General features: G+C 34.2%; 1 protein-coding gene across 1 annotated transcript in view; it reads left to right on the top strand.

Moving 5' to 3' along the window:
• LOC135197868 (probable chitinase 10) overlaps window positions 1-8624 on the top strand; it is a 110875-nt gene extending 102251 nt beyond the window's left edge. Inside the window, 15 exon segments of the mRNA XM_064225060.1 lie at window positions 127-338; window positions 515-650; window positions 774-916; window positions 1036-1221; window positions 1690-1815; window positions 2269-2434; window positions 2889-3124; window positions 3362-3565; window positions 3993-4161; window positions 4550-4761; window positions 4964-5099; window positions 6027-6169; window positions 6608-6796; window positions 7100-7225; window positions 7412-8624. Coding sequence (XP_064081130.1) covers window positions 127-338; window positions 515-650; window positions 774-916; window positions 1036-1221; window positions 1690-1815; window positions 2269-2434; window positions 2889-3124; window positions 3362-3565; window positions 3993-4161; window positions 4550-4761; window positions 4964-5099; window positions 6027-6169; window positions 6608-6796; window positions 7100-7225; window positions 7412-7573 — 2546 coding nt within the window. The 3' untranslated portion in view covers window positions 7574-8624.
• The last annotated feature ends 13911 nt before the right edge of the window (window positions 8625-22535 follow it).

Raw genomic sequence — 22535 nt, 5'->3', positions numbered from 1 at the left:
CGTTTGTCACTAAAATAATAATATGGATATATTAGTACTTAAGCTACGATGAAGTACAGCAAGAGCACTAAAAATGACTGTCTCACCTTTATATATATATATGTATCATGACCTCCAATATTACAGAGTTCTATGAGAGAGTAACAGCCCATAAGTCAGATGGAGTCAAAGTTCTGGTTGCCATTGGAGGCTGGAATGACTCAGCAGGAAGCAAGTACAGTAAACTTGTGTCTACACCAGACAGCAGACGTAGGTTCATCGAGCATGTCATCACTTTCATTAAAGATAACAACTTTGATGGTCTCGACCTTGATTGGGAGTACCCAGTCTGCTGGCAGGTAAAGCAATGTTGACTCTTCAAATGAATTATTTAATCTAACTGAAAATCTTGGTGCACGAAATATTCCTAACAAATTATCATTCATTTCCTTTAACTGTTGCTGCTTCGTTTAAGTTTCGTTATCTGTGCATCGTGCAATTCCAAATATCAATTATCTTTGACCCTTTTCATCAGGTGGATTGCAAGAAGGGCCCAGCATCAGACAAAGCTAACTTCGCAGCTTTTGTAAAGGAACTGAACGAAGCCTTCAGACCACATAATTTGCTCCTCTCCGCAGCTGTCTCTCCAAGCAACAAAGTTATTGACATGGGTAGGTCTTTGGTCTTTGTATGAGAAATAAGGAAAAAAATCCAATAGACAATTTAATTAAAATCCTAAATAAATTTATTCTATGAAATATAAACTTGCATCAAAAATTTTTTTCTTCATGCAGGTTACGATGTCCCAGCACTGAACCAATATTTGGACTGGATTGCAGTCATGACCTATGATTATCATGGTCAGTGGGACAAGAAAACAGGGCACGTTGCTCCTATGTATGCCCATTCTCAAGATGAAAATCTTGCGTTTAACACTGTACGTATTTCATTCTTTCATTTTTGTGGTAGGAAAACTGAAAAATAATTTAAAAGTTTGTAAAATTAATAATGAAGTACAACAGGCTTTACTCACCTATTCTTCACTCATTACAACAGAACTTCACCATCCACTACTGGATAGAAAATGGAGCTGATCCCAAAAAGTTGATCCTGGGAATGCCAATGTATGGCCAATCTTTCACCCTAGCACAAGCCAGCGACAATGGCCTTAACCAAAAGACATATGGAGGTGGTGAAGCTGGCCCCTATACTAGAGCAAGAGGATTCCTGGCCTATTACGAGGTAACTGCTTTTGTAAAATCAATCAAATTTACTTAAACTTTGTAATCTTCTACTCCCTCTCAGGGAGACTCGTAATCAATTTTCTCCTTTTACCCAAGTCAAGGTAATTCTTGTCAGTCAGGTTTACCAATAAACTCATCATTTTCAAGTGAATAAACACCAATGTCCCAAAATTCTTTAAATTTCTTTTATTAATCATTTTTCACATGATGCTTTCTTGTACATCTCTTGGATAGATTTTCCTGGAACATCTTTTTCATTCTGCATTTCCTTTTTTCACTAGTGTGGATTAGGTAGTACTACTCCTACTCCAAAACAAATTTATTCACCAGAAACCTTATATGTAGTTATTTCATATTTTATTTCACTCTCAATTGTCATCGACGATATCAAGTCAAGATAAACCAGTCTAAGGCCAGTACAAACACCTTTCCACTACAAAAGTCTGCCCCTTCTATCTTCCCACAGATCTGTTATAAGATCAAGCATGAAGGATGGCAAGTTGTAAGGGACGTTGAGAAATCTATGGGCCCTTACGCATACAAAGGAGATCAGTGGGTTGGCTTTGACGACATTGATACAATCCGGTACAAGGTAAGTTATTTGCTGACATCAGTTTACCGATACTTATAGGTGATCCACTTATATTCAAAAGTTGGCTAATTTACTTAGGTAGAAAAGATCACTGAAAAGACGGCTGAACAACTGTGTAATAATATTTGCAAGAAAGGCGAGACAAGTTTTTCTTAAATATGCCATTCTGAATTTTTTGTTTATTTGTCCAATCACACAGCAAATTTTTTCAATAGGCTAGTCATATTTTCTTGTTAAAGGATAATATTACATTTTTTTTTTGTCTATTAAAAACCTGCTTAAATCTTGCTTACAACTTATTCATACTGATGGCCAAATGATACCCACAAGTATCACAGTCAATACTAAGTGTACACATCCCAAGTGTTCCAGACTCAACTCATCTGAGTTCGAAAAGGAAGCTGCCTCTTATGTTCCCAAAGTTCAAATGAACATTGTCCCCTTTCCTGACAGACTAAATGGCTTCAAAACATGGGTCTCGGAGGAGCTATGATATGGGCCTTGGATCTTGATGACTTCCGAAACAGATGTGGCTGCGAACACCATCCACTCCTTAAAACTATCAATAGAGAACTCCGAAACAACCAAGGACCTGACCCAGGATGCTCTCCACTGGGAGGTAATAAAGATCTCGAACGTTATCAATTGAAGCTTTGACCACAAATTCTCATAAAATAGTGGCACGACACTTCACTGAAATGTTATCAAAAAATACTATTTTCCTTTACTATCAATTAAACAGTGACCTTTGTTAAATGTTTCTGCATGAATATTGAATACACGAGAATAAATTTTCACACAAAAATGCACATATCGCTTTACCAAAGTATGTGATAAAATGTCAGAAGGGCAGAAACAAGAACTAGATATACCATATCTTTGCTATGCCTTATGAATGCGTACATATTCAGGTCTGCAATCTTAATATTTTAGAGATTTCTTGTTGAAGGGAACGAGAGAACAGCTTAAACTGACAAAGAGTACCTCAACTAGTGCTAACCTTGCACTGCCATTATCAAAAATGTGCCTTAATATGCCTACCAACCCAAAATAAAGCTGTTAAATTTTACCAGGTACAAGATCAGTGAGCCCTGTAACTGCACCCCTCCCAGGGGCCCCTCCAGTTTCAGTACACCCAGTGGCCCCTCCAGTTTCAGCATATCCAGGGTCGGCCAAACCGGTTCAAAAACAAGCCTGCGAAATGGGATCTCGAGAACCGCATGAATCAGACTGCAGGAAATTCTACGAATGTGTCCATGGCGAGAAACAAGAGCGTCAGTGCTTCCCTGGACTCCACTGGAACGCACAGGTTGGTTGCTTGGTGTGTTTGTGTGTGTGTGCGTGTGTGTGTGTGAGTGAGTGTGTGTGTGTGAGAGAGAGAGAGAGAGAGAGAGTGAGAGAAAGTTTTATGAGTAATCATTTACGCGAATTTAATCAAAATATTAATTTCTGGAACTTTGAAACCATCGGCCGTCTTGGCAAATATATATAAGTATATATATTTGACACAAAGTATGACTCCACTGTCAAAAATCTCCCACAACAGGAAAATCGCTGTGACTGGCCGAATTCGGCTGGGTGTAGTAGTGAAGCCTCTGGTCCAGCTGTAACTCCAAGTGTGACACGGCCACCGCCACCAACACCCCCACAACCTGTTACAAGACCACCAACACCAGCAACTCTACCTCCTGTACACCTACCAGGTCCTGGAACAGGCTCTGGGGAACCTTTGCCCGACACTGGTTATAAGGTGAGTTAGGAAGGTTTCACTTCTTTCCTTACCTTGGATGCCCTCACATACACGAGCATACTATCACAGTATAAATATTTTTCAGGATTGTTATGCTACTAAGTGTCTCAACCAGCTTGGCAATATAACAGATTAAAAAACAAAATGATAAAAGTATGACATGTGAAATTAATGTATCTTTTACATGACTGAAAACCAAATCCAAAAATTTGAAATGTATTTTTTTATTCTTTGTATTTAAATCCTAAACTATCTTTCAACTGATAAACACACTACAATCACAACACTAAAGGAATGAGTATACGTATAAGAGCAGGAGAATAATTAACTAATCTGCAGTTTGCAAAGGACTACTGATGTTAACTTATTGAAATACAAGGAGTATGTACGAAACAATATCTCTGTAGCTCATCTATGTTTCCTACAGGTTGTGTGCTACTTCACAAACTGGGCCTGGTACCGCCAAGGCATCGGCAAATACAGGCCAGAGGACATCGACCCAGATCTCTGCACCCACATTGTTTATGGATTTGCTGTCCTGGACGGATCGAGGCTCGTCATTAAGCCCCACGACACATGGGCAGACTATGATAATGGTTAGAAAAATATGAAAATTATATAGCCTAACCATTCCTTCTCCACTTCAACTTACCCCCATTATTTGACGATTATAAAACCCTGATCTCATTCAAGTTTTTCTTACAAAACCACACACATCTATTCAATACGAAAATGGAAAAATGCTATGTTGGCAGAGCTGTTTACGACTGACTTTAACTAAACCACCTACAAAAATTAAATGCTAGTACTACATATAAACTATTACATTTCATTATTTAAATGACCGACATACAAAAATTTCAAGATAGAAAATATGCAATGTGATTTAAAAAGTAAAAGCTTAAGACATTCTAAAGCAAACATAAGACAGACTAAGAACTGTCACTAAACGTAAACTAATCCTCCTCCATGTCTCTTGCACAGAATTCTACAAAAAAGTGACAGACATGAAAGCTCGTGGAGTCAAGGTCTTAATTGCTATTGGCGGATGGAATGACTCAGCAGGCGACAAGTACAGCCGACTTGTCAACAACCCAAGTGCTCGTGCCACATTCAACGAGCATGTCATTGACTTCATCTTGAAGAATAACTTTGATGGTCTCGACCTCGATTGGGAATACCCTGTTTGCTGGCAGGTAAGGCCTACAAACATATATCAGAATAACAACCTATCGTACGAATTAACCTATGAATTAAATACAAGCTTTGCAAACCTAGACTAACAGATACGGCATACTATTTACGAGACATTTTCATTTATCAAAAACATTACTAATGCAGATGTATTGTATTCTCCAATAACTAAAGCCAAAATAACGATGCCTTCATCATTAACAGGTGGACTGCGCTAAAGGAAATCCAAATGACAAGCAAGCCTTTGCAGATTGGGTAAGAGAGCTACACACGGCATTCCAACCTCATGGTCTCCTGCTGTCAGCTGCTGTCTCTCCTAGCAACAAGGTCATTGACGCAGGTAAGGTCTTTTTTCAGTGTAAAGATCAGAACAGTCTTTGATCCCAAATTCCACCTCAGAAGAAAGGTGTTTTAGTCAACTCCTTTTCTTATGTTGACATACTCAATTTTCACAATACTCATCAAATGTTTAAAAAAATTCAGAAAGAAGGAAATCCCGTTTTCTGGAAATCACTGGTATAAAGGATTGCATGACTTATTAACTCTTGATTTCGCAACTTCCGTGCTGTACTGTGGGTTGTCCGAGCCTAACGTGGGCAAGGCCAAAAGACATCCAGACTAAACCATTTCAAATTAAAGTCATGCCATGTTATTTCCACTGCATTAATAAAAACTACTTCCTTATACCTAATAGGCTAAAAGGTAAGAGAGCACAAACACTGAAGGAGATTCCAAATTAATCATGTTGACATAAGGATTTCAAATACAACCAAGGCTCACTTCACCTAATAATATTCAAAACACCCGACCCCTTCAAAAAAAATTTAAAAATAGAATCTTTCTCTCTTCCCTTGCCATTCAAAACACATCTGAGATCTCCTATAAAACAAAGGAAAGGCCATGAAGTGCATGGCAAATGTACGTTGTATGAATGCAGGTAAATAAACGTTTAAATCACGAGGGGATTAATTTCTAAATGTTATGATAAAGCACAAAATATAACTAAATATTCGTGCAACTGCCCAGATGTATCCCATTCCCTCTAACTAATGAAACATGTCAACCCGAGGAGAGTAATTTAACTTATACATCTAGAGATCTAAATTGAGAAACGATAGATCCCCGGAGGCGCTCAGGTGCCCCGAAACAGAAGGAAAGCGAGATGTTTCCCGAGATGTCTTGTGGATCATAAAGCTTAACAACTGATAAGAATTAATGCCCTCACAAACAAAGACTACAGATTACTGAGTATTTGCACATCTGACAGGTTACGATGTCCCAACCGTTAACCGTTACTTGGACTGGATCGCCGTCATGACCTATGATTACCATGGACACTGGGACAAAAAGACAGGTCACGTTGCTCCTATGTATCATCATCCAGGCCATGAAAATCCTGCATTTAATGCCGTAAGTTTCATTTCAAACTTAACCATATGATTCACAATGAGAAAATACTATATTGTAATGCAATTTCCTCAGCACATATTTCCTATTGCTATAGTAAAAGTTCATAGTTGGTTTTTTTATCTTAGCATATAACCTTACAATATAAGTAAGACTTGAAACTGAATACCTAACATTTCGCCACTCAGTTTTGTTTAATTTAACATTACATTCCACTACCAATGATATTTTCAAGCATTACATGTTGCTGTTATAATCACATCATTTATTTTGCTCATTCATTTACTCTCTAAAATTATACCTTCCAACAAAATACCTCTATATCTTCATAAAACTCGATGATTGGAACTTCTGAATGAGGATGTCAAGGCAAACACCTGAAATAATGTTAATTAAAACAGCCCACACCTATTATTAATACCTCAATGAATCCCATCCCAGAACTACACTATCCACTACTGGTTAGAGAAGGGAGCAGACCGTAAGAAGCTCATTATGGGAATGCCAATGTATGGTCAAGCATTTGGCTTAGGCTGGAAGTCTAACGGCACAGGACTTGGGCAGCATGCTCCTCAAAAGGGCCAGGCAGGGCAATATACAAGAGCTGCAGGTTTCTTAGCTTATTATGAGGTAAGAAGAAATTGCTTTTGAAATACACTCAGTTATAGTCCATAAGTTTTATTTCAAGGTATTGCAATATAATTGTTTCCCGCACAGACTTTATTTTGAACAAATTAAAATAGTAGGCAGATATATTTATTGAATTAATTGTTAATCTTACTACAACCTCTTGTAGCTGATACGTTTTAATGCACTTCAACTCCAAAGACAGTGCTGCATAACAAAATTATAAGCACCCTGGTAATGAAGATCTAGCAAATTTAGAATAATAAAAATCAGTCTTGCTTAGAGATTTTCCCCAAATTTCAACAGATCTGTGACAAAGTGCTCAATGGAGGATACACAGTTGTTAAAGACCCAGAAGGAAGGATGGGACCATACGCCTACCTAGGAAAACAATGGTTCGGTTATGACGACATTGCTATGATTAGATATAAGGTAAGTCACGGGTACTGCATTATAATAAATTTCAATCAACAATGTCTCTCAGTAGCACGAAAGTTAACCCTATCACAACACTGAGAATTTATTATAATCAGTAACTTCATAAATGTCCTCTACAAAAACATGTCATAAATAATTATTTTTTCCTACCAGTCTTTAATCGTTATTTTTTCCTTTCAGTCTGAATACGTTAAAAAAATGGGTCTCGGAGGTGCTATGATTTGGGCACTAGATCTGGACGACTTTAGGAATCGGTGCGGATGCGAGAACCATCCGCTCTTGAGGACGATCAACAGAAGCCTGAGAAACTACCCTGTTCCTGACCCTAACTGTAACATCTAACTGATAGTTGACACAGGAGGATATTGGGGGCTTTAGAGCACGATTCCTTTTTTGAAAGCTTCAGCGCTTCTGATGAGAAGGAAGGGAATGTTTCTCGAAGTCCCGTGTCTTTCTCTAGTACTGCTTCCTAAAAATATCACGAGATTCTAAAATGCTTCTACTCTTAGTGACCTAGAAGTTCAACAGACTCGTGAAACTATAAAAAAAATGAAAAGACTCAAAGTTTATGAGATTCTTAAGGACCTCCAGATTAAAGCTAAGTAAATATAAAAAAAAATATAAGTAGCGCTTCCAAGATATCAGGGGTTTGGGACTCCTACAGGTTTCCTCCAAATAAATCTAGGGTACTACAGAATATTCTAATGAACATTAGTAGAATGCTGTACTTATAAAAAGAGGCTTGCGTGCACCACTCAGATAGCGCATATAAAACTTACTTATTTGATTACTTTTATCTTACGTCAGACTTCTACATGTATTGCATGCTGTCTCTTCCTGAAAATTCCGCATACCCCGGCTCCCTATCTTTTGTTTATAAATATGGGTAAATTATTCTTGTTTACAAAGTTTTTCCACATCAATTACTTATAAAGGCATTTAAATACACGTCCACCAATTCCAACAATCTTCATATAACACAGTCCTTAAGAATAAAAATTCATTCTGTTTTCAAAAAGGGGAGCAAGTAAACCATGTTTCAAAAGTCCCTTAAACTTTCGAAGTTTGTGAAATCTTACTTCCTTTAACTGGATGCCCTTATGTGCAATCAAATGCATATCCTTGTAGCTACATGGTACTGGAATGTAAAAGGCTTGACACAAAAATGAGATACAATGTCACTTGATTTCAAGTGGCGACTGTAAACAGCAATTAATATGAGTACTTTCTATGTATTTGTGCTGTATAGGTATTACAGTTCTTATGTTTTCTGTATGTGTGCCAAACTTGTGTTAGCTACTCAGACATCAACTGACTACTTTAGTTCACCAGTACAGTTACTGTGGCATTATTTAACACTATTTATCATTATTAAATTATTGTATAAAAAATATATCTGCATTTCATTCCTCCTATATTATCTACTCCATGTTATATGACTGGGTGATCGGTCTTGCTCCGCTCATATGAACATGAAATAAATATCTAATCATTATAAGGGATAAAAAATGTGGCACTATCAGACTTCAGGCCGCTACCAAATCATGCCTGTCCAATATTCACTTTTTTCGTTCGGTATCTGCATTCATGGGAAACAATATTTTTCTTTGCTTGATCAACATTGGTTTTACCTACAGGTGAAAGGAGAGTGAATTCCTAGGATATAATGTCAATTAAACACTGCAGGTTGACATACTATAAAAACTATTTCTTGCTGCAGATGACGTGCCAATGGTACGCATTGTTTCCAGTAAGCTGAATGAATAAATAAAATCACGGTATATTTGGGAAATATATTAAAACAAACTTCACAACAGTTTCAAGACCTCCTGGTCCCCTGTTCAGGTGACTACAGAATTCTTAAAATAAAAAAGGGAAAGTGGAAAAATGTTAAGATAGAAAAAAATATAAATAGCCATTACCGAACTGCCACTTTTAACAACAATTGTTAAATATTAACAACCTAACAATATTGTTATGGTTGGCTGCTGGAATTATATATAGGACAACAAACCACCTCTTGGGTTCAAATTAGGTACTGTCCTATCAAGAGCAGCCTTTTCTGTGTATGATTTGTTTCAAATAAAATTTAGTGTTTTGCTAACCAACACTATAGTTAGTTGATGATATACGCATAAAGCGAAGCATTATTCACATCTCCCCTTCTTATTGCATCTGTTCCCTCAATCGATGATCAGCAGGCCTTCTTGATTCCCCTATATAAACATTTTTACAAACTGCGCAAGGAACTTAGTAGACTCCCTCACTGTTTCCATCCCCAGCATTACTATAACTGTTGTTCAAACTTTGCCCTATTGTACAGGGATAACTGTACGCCGCACAACATTTACCTTTCTTAAGTCAAACACAATCTATAAATTTCACTTCTAACAAATTATAAATTTCACTTTTAACAAATGAGGAGTAAAATGGTTTGCGGGCTTTGAGATGCGCCTTGTCAACAAACCAATTAGGGTAAGTAACCCAATTTCTTAAAACACGAAGAAATTAAAATTACCTCTTCATCCAAAAAACACTGGCAGCTAATTCGGTAATGCCCATAAAAATAGGGACGTTAAAACTGACAATGTAATGCTTTCTTTATGATACGGAAAGTAGTATATAGTATTCATGCTTAGAGTGGGTTGGTTTTCTGAAGACCTTAAAAAGTATCCGACCATAATGCCGTACAAGATGAATATCTAAAAATGACAATTTGTTTTCTGATCCCCATGCAACGTTTTTGGATTCTGTATGGCTACGCTTCCATATCTCTTATGGTTAAGTCTATGGTTTTAGTTTGTGACAGCGTGATCCCAATTATCCTGGTTTATCTCTGTTTTTTACCATTTAACAATTAACCATCTGGTATTCTTGTTCATTTTGTTTACCTTGTAACCTCCCTGTCAACCGTGTCTCATTTGTGCCCCAAAGATGCGTTAATAAACACGTAAAAGCACTAGGTACAAGACTTCTGCTTGTCATGAGTGAGCAAATGCCCAAGTCGATTTTACCATGGAGAATTCTTCGTTTAGCAGAGCTCCCTTTCGACGAGTTTCAACGCATCATACTTCAGAAACACATCGGAATCACAAAAATGGAAGTAGTTGCTTTCCGTACCCTTAGAAGCAGCCGGTAAGACTAATTGGACTGTTCCTATGGAGTGGAAGAATCGGATGCTACATTATTGCTACAGTAAATTTAGAAAGTGTTGCAACCATCTTGAAGGGAAGTTTCAATTAAAGCTGAAGAACCTTATTGCTGAAAGCGACAGGACTAAGCATGCCAACGTAGGCTTTATGGTTAATTTATCGGACAAACCAGTAGATAGTGCTACGACAGCGGCTTTAGGATAAAATTAAGTTTTGGCCTTCGAGTATGTCGATAATATTTGTAAAAGTATTGTGTATAGGGCTATGGCCAAGCCTTCTTCCCCAAACGTTCCCGTAATATGTCTCCATGCCTAGAAAAACCTTAAAAAAGACGACACATTGCAAGTAACAAAGGCAGAGGTCTCGTACTGTGGTAATAATGAATAAAAGTGACCATGTAAATAAAATAATGGCATTATTAAATTATAGTGAAACAGTTTACATCTCGGTGCTCCTCCCTACCATGTCTCTGGTTTAGTCAAAAAACAAAATCAATGACCCTAATTAGATCAATCATTAGTTCAGTAGATTTAGTTTCGTATAATTTAGACCAATCATCAGTTCAGTAGATTCAGTTTCGTAAAATTTATCTAAATGGCTGGTAAAAATTGTTACACCTCTGGTAGGACACATTTCGAACACGAATGTACAATGTCGACTTAATAAAAAAAAAAAATGAATAGTTTGAATTTTAATTTTGATTTTAATATGGTTAGTTTTGATGTGCCTTTTTTTAACAAAAGTACCAGTAAGTGATTCAATTAAACTTTTGGAGGAAGAATTAGAAGTTACGATATTCCTTTAACTATAGCAACCCTCATAAATCCTATGCGGTTATGTATCAGATGACAGTTTGTTTTAATGGCGAAGCACAAGTAACACCTGTCATGTCGCTGAGGCTTCTCCCGACATGGAAAACGAATGGTATCTAGTAGTGGCTGATATACATATATATATTATATATATATATATATATATATATATATATATAAATATATATATATATATTAATATATATATATATATATATGTGTGTGATATATATATATATATAATATATATATATATATATATATATATATATATATATATATCCTATACAGTATAATTCATACATCGTGTATTTTTCATACATAAGTAGATTGTAAAAGTTTTATTTTTTTTCTTAAGTAGAATATTCATTCCATATTTTCTTAAGTTATGCCTAAATCTTTCGACCCCAAAAGTGGTTCATTCTTTCAATCCCTGGACCAATATTGTAAATCCAAACTGTAAGCTTTTACGGGCTGCTCTATGAGCAAGAACCCGTGCTGGCATAAGGCCAGCTCAATCAAAAACAACTGTAAGCTATATCACGGGCTGCTCTGTGAGCAAGAGCCCGTGCTGGCATAAGGTCAGCTTAATCTAAAACAACAACTGTAAGCTTACGGGCTGCTCTATGAGCAAGAGCCCGTGCTGGCATAACGTAAGATTACTCTAAAACAACTTTAAGATGAGCAAGACATAAAACCTGACGACAAGCTCCAATAGTGGTTGCCCCTAATAAAATATGGAGATTAAAACTAGGATAAACACCTTACGTTTGGATGGCAACTGAATAGATTCACAGGAAAGTTCACGGAATGAGCCCATGGATGATACAACTCCGTCCTGGCAACTTCATCGAAAAAGTTCGACTAATAACTCAGATGAAGGATTTGTCGGATCCGCTTCCCTTCTCGGAATGTGAGAGTAACCTCGAGGAATGTGGGCTTCCCCCGAAGAAATTAACAAAACCTTTCGTCTCCAGTAAGGATTAAATCCGATTCCGTCTCCGCCCAGCTTTGTATTGTGCAATAACTCCAAAGGCTGCAGAAAATGGAAATTGTCTTGAGACCTTCCAAAGCCACAGAGACAGTCTTATTTCGAAACTCGACTTCAGGCAGGCACTGAGTACACGGTAACAGTATTGTGCAATAACTCCCAAGGCTGCAAAAACTGGAGGCCTTCGGAAGCACCAGAGACAATGTGTCTTATTTCAAAACTCGACTTAAGAGAGGCAGAGAAGATTGGGCGGTCCTGAATGCACATCCGAGGCCTTTTCTCTCTAGTAAGGACCAAATCAGATTCCTTATCCGCCCAGCTTGTGCTTTAGTAATGTGCAACAGATCCAAAGGATGCAGAACCTGGAGTGTCTTGAAGCCTTCGGAAGCCCTAGAAACAAAGCGTCTTATTGCAAAAACTCGACAAGGCAACAAGTCCTCGGGACGCGCAGGGAAGATCTGATCCTGAATGCGCATCTGAACGTTCACATATATGAAGACACACGGCAGAGGAGAGCTCCTGGGGTCGATCAAGGAACTAAGAATGGACAATGAAGAAAAAGAAAAAGAATTAGCAAAGACAGTTTACTAAAATAAAGCTCTTGGACTGCATAATTCGACATGGTATCAGAGACAACGAGCAGCTTCAGACAATATTGGATGATATTACAATCCAAATCTGAAATCAAATGCGATCCAAAAACAATTTCTATGGCGAAGTGTAAACGAGCCCTTCCTCCGTCCAACAAAAAATACACAGGCAACCTTTGGACCGGTGTAAAACCCCGTAAGTTATTGTCTTTGCAAATTTTTGACAGAGATAACCTCTGGGCAGTGCAAACCCCCATGAGTTAATGTCTCTGTAAAAAGAAAATTGCAAAGGCAACCTATGGCATGGTGTAAAACCTCGTAAGGTAATGTCTTTATAATGAATACTTTTTTATTTACAGAGGCAACCTCTGGAAAGGCATGAAACCCTGTAAGTTAATGCCCTTGTAAAAAATAAACTTGCAATGGCAACCTCTGGCGCAATGTAAAACCCCGTAAGTTAATGCCTTTGTAAGCAAATATTTACAGAGGCAACCTCTGGCGTGGCGTAAAACCCCGTAAGTTAAAGCCTTTGTAAGCAAATATTTACAGAGGCAACCTCTGGCGTGGCGTAAAACCCCGTAAGTTAATGCCTTTGTAAGCAAACAAATATTTCTTACAGAGGCAAAGCCTCTGGCTTGTGGGCGTTTTAAAACCCGGTAAAGTTAATGCCTTTGTAAGCAAAGAATATTTACAGAGGCAACCTCCTGGCCGTGGCGTAAAAAACCCCAACCCCGTAAAGTTAAAAAGCCTTTAGTAAGCAAAATATTTACAGATGGGCAACCGTCTTGGCGTTGGCATAAAAACCCCAGTAAGTTAAAAGCCTTTTTTGTAAAGCAAATATTTGTACAGAAGGCAACCATCTGGCGTGGCATAAAACCCCCGTAAGTTTGTAAAGCCTTTGTAGGCAAAGAATATTTCACCAGAGGCAACCCATACTGGCGTGCAATAAAACCCCGTAAGTTTAAAGCCTTTGTAAGCAAAGTAATTTCAACCAGAGGCAACCTCTGGTGCGTGGCCTAAAACCACACGTAAGTTAAAGCCTTTGTAAGCCAAATTATTTACAGAGGCAAGCCTCTGGCGTGGCCTAAACCCCACGTAAGTTAAAGCCTTTTGTAAGCAAATATTTACAGAGGCAACCTCTGGCGTGGCCATAAAAACCCCCGTCAAGTTAATGCCTTTGTAAGCAAATATTTCGAAGGCAACCTCTGGCTGGCATTTAAAAGACCCCGTAAGTTAATGGCCTTTGTAAGCCAATATTTACCGAGGAACCTCTGGCGTGGCGGTAAAACCCACCCCGTAAGTTAAAGCCTTTGTAAGCAAATATTTTAACATAGGCAATCTCTGGCGTGGCGTAAAACCCCACACCGTAAGTTAAAGCCTTTTTGAGCAAATATTACAGGCAACCTCCGGCGTGGCGTAACCCCGTAAGTTAATGCTTTGGAGGCAAATACGTAAAACCCCAAGGAAAGGCAACCTCTGGCGTTAAAAACCCGTAAAACCCAAGTAAGTTAAAGGCCTTTGGTAAAAGAAAATTTTAAATTTAAAGAAAGGCAACCTCTGGCGGTGGCTAAAACCCCCAAAACCGTAAGTAATTTCCTTTGGTTAGAACCAATATTTACAGAGGCAACCTCTGGCGGGCGTAAAACCGTAAGTTAAAGCCTTTTAAGCAAAATACCACGAGGCACGCTCTGGCGTGGCGTAAAACCCCGTAAGTTAAAGCCTTTGTAAGCAAATATTTACAGAGGCAACCTCTGGCGTGGCATAAAACCCCGTAAGTTAAAGCCTTTGTAGGCAAATATTTACAGAGGCAACCTCTGGCGTGGCATAAAACCCCGTAAGTTAAAGCCTTTGTAAGCAAATATTTACAGAGGCAACCTCTGGCGTGGCGTAAAACCCCGTAAGTTAAAGCCTTTGTAAGCAAATATTTACAGAGGCAACCTCTGGCGTGGCGTAAAACCCCGTAAGTTAATGCCTTTGTAAGCAAATATTTACAGAGGCAATCTCTGGCATGGCGTAAAACCCCGTAAGTTAAAGCCTTTTTGAGCAAATATTTACAGAGGCAACCTCTGGCGTGCCGTAACCACCGTAAGTTAAAGCCTTATTTTAAGAAAAAAAGTTAAGTATATCTTAGTTTAACCTGACCACTAAGCTGATTAACAGCTCGCCTAGGGCTGGAACCGAAGGATTAGATATTTTTACATAGCTAGGAACCAATTGGTTACCTAGCAACGGGACCTACAGCTTATTGTGGGATCCGAACCACATAATATCGAGAAATGAATTTCTATCACCAGAAATAAATTCCTTTGGTCCCACGTTGGCCGAGCCGAGAATCGAACTTCGGACCACCGGATTGGTAGCCGAACGCGAAATCCAGTCGTCCAACGAAGAACTATTTAATGAAAAAAATCTTTAAAATTTAAAAGGCATCCTTTGGCGTGGGTTTAAAATTCGGTAAGTTAATGCCTCTGTAAAAAAAATAAAAAATTTGCAAAGGCAACCTGCTAATCAATAGTGTTTTCGTTTTAATATTATATATATATATATATATATATATATATATATATATAAAAATATCATATATATATATATACATATATATATGTAGATATATATATGATACATGTATGTTTTATATATATGTTTATATATAGACCGGTAGAAATGTTCTGTTATAACAGAATTCCATCTAATAAAAGCTCATAAAAACACCAAAATATAGAGAGATAAAAATACTATATTTCAGAGACTGCTGTCTCCCTCTTCAGGTAGATGATTGAGAAAAAGATTAAAGGAAGATTATCAGCGGGAGTGACCTAAATTGGCTTACCTGTGGATGTATATATAATATATATATATATATATATATATATATATAATACATATATATATATATACATATGTATACTATATATAAATATACATATATATATATAATATATATATACATATATATAAATATACATATATATATATATAATATACGGATTCCAGGTGAAGATATATAAAAGCATACAGCAGGGTCCACAAAACACATCAAATAGGCCAACGTTTATTCACATGATACGTTTCGCACATGTTCTATGTGCATCTTCAGTCTGCTAAAAATAACATAAGAATTGTTAAAATTTACAAAAAATATTTTAAAAATAAAGTTAAAAAAAAAAATAGTTACTTATAAAAATTAATATAACTTAAAAGGATTACAGTAAAAAAGACCCAGTTCTCACCAAACCACTCAAAGGAGAAGGAGAAGAACGAATGACCAAGATTACACACCAACCTACGACTTCAGTTATGCAAGATAAAGAGGAGAAGCGGAAACGTTAGAGTTCAAAGAAGGAACAAGCCGTTTAATGTATAAGGACTCAAGGGTTGTTAGGTAATCACTATGACTTGTACCACCAATAATGGAGAAATGCTTTTTATTAACTTCGATTTTACATATAGAAGCATGGTTTTTTATATTGGAAAATTCTGGTTTACTCAGTTTCTGGCCCGTTCTAAAACTGTATCCCATATGGCTGCAATATCTCATCTGCAGCAACCTCCGGCAAGATCCAACATAAATACCGGGACATCCCGGGCACTTGAATTTATAAATAATGTTAGATCTCATGAAGGTCTGCAGTTTATCCTTGTAGTTATAGAATACGCCAATCTTGAGTGGATTGATTGGAATCAATCCACTCAAGGCCCTTCGATATTCTTCTAGTTGGTCTCTGTTTCATAATGAGATTTTGTTTTTAGTCAATTTTTTCTCACAGAATGCATATCCTAAAAATTTGGTTTTTAACGTAATTAACAGAATACTGTCACAACACTTCTCTAATCCGACACCCTCGTATAATGTCCCAAAGAAAAATATATTTGCCACAATCCCGTTTACTTCGGACAGCAAGTTTTCAACGAACCTTAAACAAATAATTGAACAAGAATTTGGATGCCTTAAGATTCAATTGATTCCAATCAATCCACTCAAGATTGGCGTATTCTATAACTACAAGGATAAACTGCAGACCTTCATGAGATCTAACATTATTATAATAAATTCAAGTGCCCGGGATGTCCCCGGTATTTATGTTGGATCTTGCCGGAGGTTGCTGCAGATGAGATATTGTAGCCATATGGGATACAGTTTTAGAACGGGCCAGAAACTGAGTAAACCAGAATTTTCCAATATAAAAAACCATGCTTCTATATGTAAAATCGAAGTTAATAAAAAGCATTTCTCCATTATTGGTGGTACAAGTCATAGTGATTACCTAACAACCCTTGAGTCCTTATACATTAAACGGCTTGTTCCTTCTTTGAACTCTAACGTTTCCGCTTCTCCTCTTTATCTTGCATAACTGAAGTCGTAGGTTGGTGTGTAATCTTGGTCATTCGTTCTTCTCCTTCTCCTTTGAGTGGTTTGGTGAGAACTGGGTCTTTTTTACTGTAATCCTTTTAAGTTATATTAATTTTTATAAGTAACTATTTTTTTTTTAACTTTATTTTTAAAATATCTTTTGTAAATTTTAACAATTCTTATGTTATTTTTACAGACTGAAGATGCACATAGAACATGTGCGAAACGTATCATGTGAATAAACGTTGGCCTATTTGATGTGTTTTGTGGACCCTGCTGTATGCTTTTATATATAATATATATATACATATATACATATATAGTGTAATATATATAATATACTATATATATATATATATACATATATTATATGTATATCCAATTAGGTTGAATCTCAAGTTTGGATACAGTTTTGAAGGCGAAGGGAAAAAGCACCATTGTTATTTGAATCTATTATGGCGACGTTTCACGAAAGTTGCTTTTGTCGGATGTTCAAGGTTGCAATGATTAAATAACCATCTTACAAAGAATCACAGTAAAACATTGAAACGTCTCAAATCATAAGACAAATTAAAACCGGGAGGCATAGGAACAGGACAAAACTAAATAGAAGTAGTAAGACCCAGCAAGAGCAAGAAAGGATATGAGAAGGAAAACTAACACAAATCGTTAAAAGCGATAAACAACTGGATAGAGGTTGTTTGAGTACTAAGTGTTGGGACCGTCTTCTTTATAATAATAGATTCAATTAATACTCAAACAACCTCTATCCAGTTGTTTATCGCTTTTAACGTTTTGTGTTAGTTTTCCTTCTCACATCCCTTCTTGCTCTTGCTGGGTCTTACTACTTCTATTGTTTAGTTTTGTCCTGTTCCTATTCCTCCCGGTTTTAATTTGTCTTATGATTTGTGACGTATCAATGTTTTACTGTGACTCTTTGTAAGATGGTTATTTAATCATTGAAACCTTGAACATGCGACAAAAGCAACTTTCGTGAAACGTCGCCATAATAGATTCAAATAATTACAAAGAAATACCTTTGTAATTAATATCAGTTTTACACAATTTTACATGATTCCTTATATTAGAGTGCTCTGGATTAGTCAGTTTACATCCAGTTGTGTAGCTGAAACCTTTATGGAAATCAAGTCGAACCCGCGGTAGCCTCCTCGCGTATCCGACGTCAATCCCATGATCACATCCTGGTCACACATATTTGTAAACGATGTTCTAAAATAGGAGATGGCTAACACGGTCCTCGCATTTAAATAACGATCCGATAGTGCTTGGATTCTTTGGTACAAGTTTCAGGTCTACAGCTGGGAACGTTCTTTGGAATATGGCGATCCATTTCCTTCTGATGGTGTTGTCATTTAGGCAAGGAAAATTAGCATACATTTTCATTTTTGGTACAGTTACGATGGGTGGAGTTAGATTCATTGACGTTCAACATTTGATAGAGCCTTCTGGAGTCCATACCTAAAACAAGATGTTATGAATGTAACTTCAACATGAAACATGACCAAAGTTGAAGGATGAGTAAAAGCTCCGTGTAGTAGAGTTGAAATCGCATTTATTTTGAAGTTAAAAAAGTAAGAACTATACAAATTCATACCTAACCTGGTAAAAGTATTTTTCCTGAATACACCTGTATAGAAACCATTGTTGTCTCTAGAGACAAGGAGAGGGAGCTTATTATTCGCTTCCTTCTCTAGAGTAAACATAATATTAGGGTATTGGCTGTTTACGAATTCTAGAAACATTGCTGCGTCGTGCTCGTGTCGAAACAGCAAACATGCCGTCTACATACCTCCGGTAAAATAAAGGAAGGCAGCTCAGGGGACAGTTATCCATGATGTCCTCCTCCAGGAAGGACATGAATATATTTTGTATAAGCAGGTGTAGGGGGTTGCAATGGGGTCACCTATTGGACCTAAAATGGCGAATATATTCATGGCCTCCCTGGAGGTACGGTCTAGCACCATCATATTAAGTTTACTCTGGAGAGAGAAACGAATAATAATCTCCCTTTCTTTGATCTCCTTGCCTCTGAAGACAACAATGGTCTCCATACAGGTGTATTCTGGAAAAAAATTCTATAGTTCCTGCTTTTTTAACTTCAAAATTAATGCGATTTCAACTCTACTACATAGAGCTTTTACTCATTCTTCAACTTGGGCCATCTTTCATGTTGAAGTTACATTCTTAACATCTTATCTAACTATGTCTGTCTGTCCGCCCATCTGTCATTCAATCACGGCCAAACGGGTGGTCCGGTGGGCATGAAACTTGGCAGGGTTATAGTGGGGATCTCTAAGATGGTTTATAATGGGATTTCAAGCAACAAAAGGCACCAAAGGTGCCGGGGGGAGGGAGACCGCCTTCCCCGAAACGGGGCTAGTTTCAACTTTTCCTACGAGAGGCCTCCAGTAGGCTCTATTAAATGTTGAATGCCAGAATGACCTAACTCCCCCCACCTTGACTGTACCAAAAATGAATTTGTATGCTAATTTTTCCTATCTAAATGACAACTCCTTCAGAAAGAAATATATCATCATATCCCAAAGAACGTTCCCAGCTGTAGACGTGAAACTTGTACCAAAGAATCCACGCACTATCGGATCGTTATTTAAATTCGATGAGCGTCTCAGCCATCTCCTGTCTTAGAACATCGTGTGACCAGGATGTGATCATGGGACTGACGTCGGATACGCGAGTAGGCTACCACGGGTTAGCCTTGATTCCCATAAAGGTGTCAGCTACACAACTGGGTGTAAACTGACTAATCGAGAGCACTCTAATATGAGGAATCGTGTAAAATTCTGCAAAACTGATATTATCAAATTTATTATAGTGGGACAAGCCTAAAAGGAAAACGGCCTCAATATCCTTTAATCTATTATTACAGAAACGATGGTCCCAACGCTAAATACTCAAACAACCTCTGTCCAACTGTTTATCGCTTCACTTTTGGTTTTTGTTTTCCTTCTCTCGTCCTTTCTTACTCTTTCTGGATCTTGAGATTATATATATATATATATATATATATATATATAATATATATATATATATATATATATATATATATATATATATATATATATAATATGGGGGTACGAAATTATTATCAACTAAAAAATTCCCCCTCAGTACATATATGAAAATATATCAATTCCGAGGTAGAGCGAATTAGATATTAAAGGACATTTGTAGCTCGAATGATTTATATGAAACACGGTGATGTGATAAAATATTCCTATTATAATTATATATATTATTTAATTATATATAATAATTAATATTTATAATATTATATAATGTTAATATATATATATATATATTTATTATTATATTATATTATTATAAATATTAGATATATATAATTAATTTTATATAATTATGAATTAATTATCTATATTATATTATTTTACCTAATATATATATATATATTAATATAATATTTTTTTTATTAATTATTATATAGATAATAAGTTAATATATTATTTAAAATAATTATATTACTTATTATATATATAAATTAAATATAATATATTATATATATAATATAGAGATTTAGATATATAAATTATTTATTATTTTATTACTAATATAATTATATAAATATTAATATATTAATTATAAATAAATTATATATTAATATTATGTATAAATACTATTATATTTAGTAATATAACAATTATATATTATTATATATAAATATAATATAATTAATATATTTTATATATATTATATATATAAATATATTATAATATACATAAATTTGTAATTATATTGATATTATTAGATTAATATAATATATAATTATAAAATTTAATTATATATATTTATTATTATTGTTAATTATATTGAATATATAATTAATTAATAATTATATTAACATAATATATAATATTATAATTATAATATTATTATATATATTTTTAATATAATTAATTATTATATTATAAGTAAATTATAATTTATAATTAATATTATATAATTATATAATTATTTATAGATAAATAAATCATATATTTAATATATATTAATTATATATTATTATTAATATATATATGAATAAATTAATATTTAATATATATTATTATATATAAATATATTATATATTTTACATAATTTAAATTTTAATATTATATTAATATAATTATAATATAATATAATAATAATAAATTATATATTTATATTATTTAATAATATTTATATATTTATAATATTTATAGATTATCTAATTTATATATTAATTATAATATATAGTATTGAAATATTAATTTACGTAAAATTAAAATATTATTAATTAAATATTATAATATAATAATTAATAATATAATAATTATATATTATATTATTAATCTTATAATTTTTTATATTTATTAATATAATAAATATATAAGATTATATTTTTATATTATGACATATTTAATTATAATAATATTAATTATTATTATAATATAATATATATAATTATAATATATATATTAATAAATAATAATTTATATAATTTAAATTATTAATATAATGATAATAATAATTTTATATATTATAATATATAATTAATATATATATTAATCTATTTTATATTAATAACAATTAATTTAATAATATATGATTATTAATTATAAATATATAAATAATTTATATATAATTATTATATATATCATATAGTATATAAGTCTATCTATTTAATATATTAAATCTTATAATTCTACTATAGAATATATAATTATATATATACTATATCTTATACCTCTATATTATTGCTTAGATTTATTATATACCTATTAAGATTATTATCATATCTATATATATAATATAATATATCTACTTATATATCTGTATTATATCATTATATATATACTATATATAATTAGCTCTTATTTATATACTATATTAATTCTATATCTAGATTAATCTTCTCTATACTCCATTTCATATCTTATTCATTATATCTCTCCTAATAAATGCTCTATATCTCTCTCTCTAATTCCGTCTCTCTTATCACGATCATTATCTTCTTATATTCTTATATATCTCCCTCCTACTATATCTATCAATCTATATATTAATATATAATATATATATATATATATATATATATTAATATATATTTATATATATTATATATATAATATACTAATATATACATAGAATATAATAATATAATAATAATATATATAATATATATATAATTATATATTATATATATAATAATATAATTATATATTATATATATACTTATTATATATAATATATATATTATATTACATAATTTATATATTAATTATAACATATTATAATTATATAAATAATATATATTATATATATATATATATATATAATTATCTAATTATATTAATATATTATTCTATATATTATATATACATACTATATAT

Source organism: Macrobrachium nipponense, chromosome 21 (assembly GCF_015104395.2).
Source record: "Macrobrachium nipponense isolate FS-2020 chromosome 21, ASM1510439v2, whole genome shotgun sequence".
Taxonomy (NCBI): Eukaryota; Metazoa; Arthropoda; class Malacostraca; order Decapoda; family Palaemonidae; genus Macrobrachium; species Macrobrachium nipponense.
Note: the sequence above shows the minus strand (reverse complement) of the source record. Positions and strands in the feature narration are given on the sequence as shown.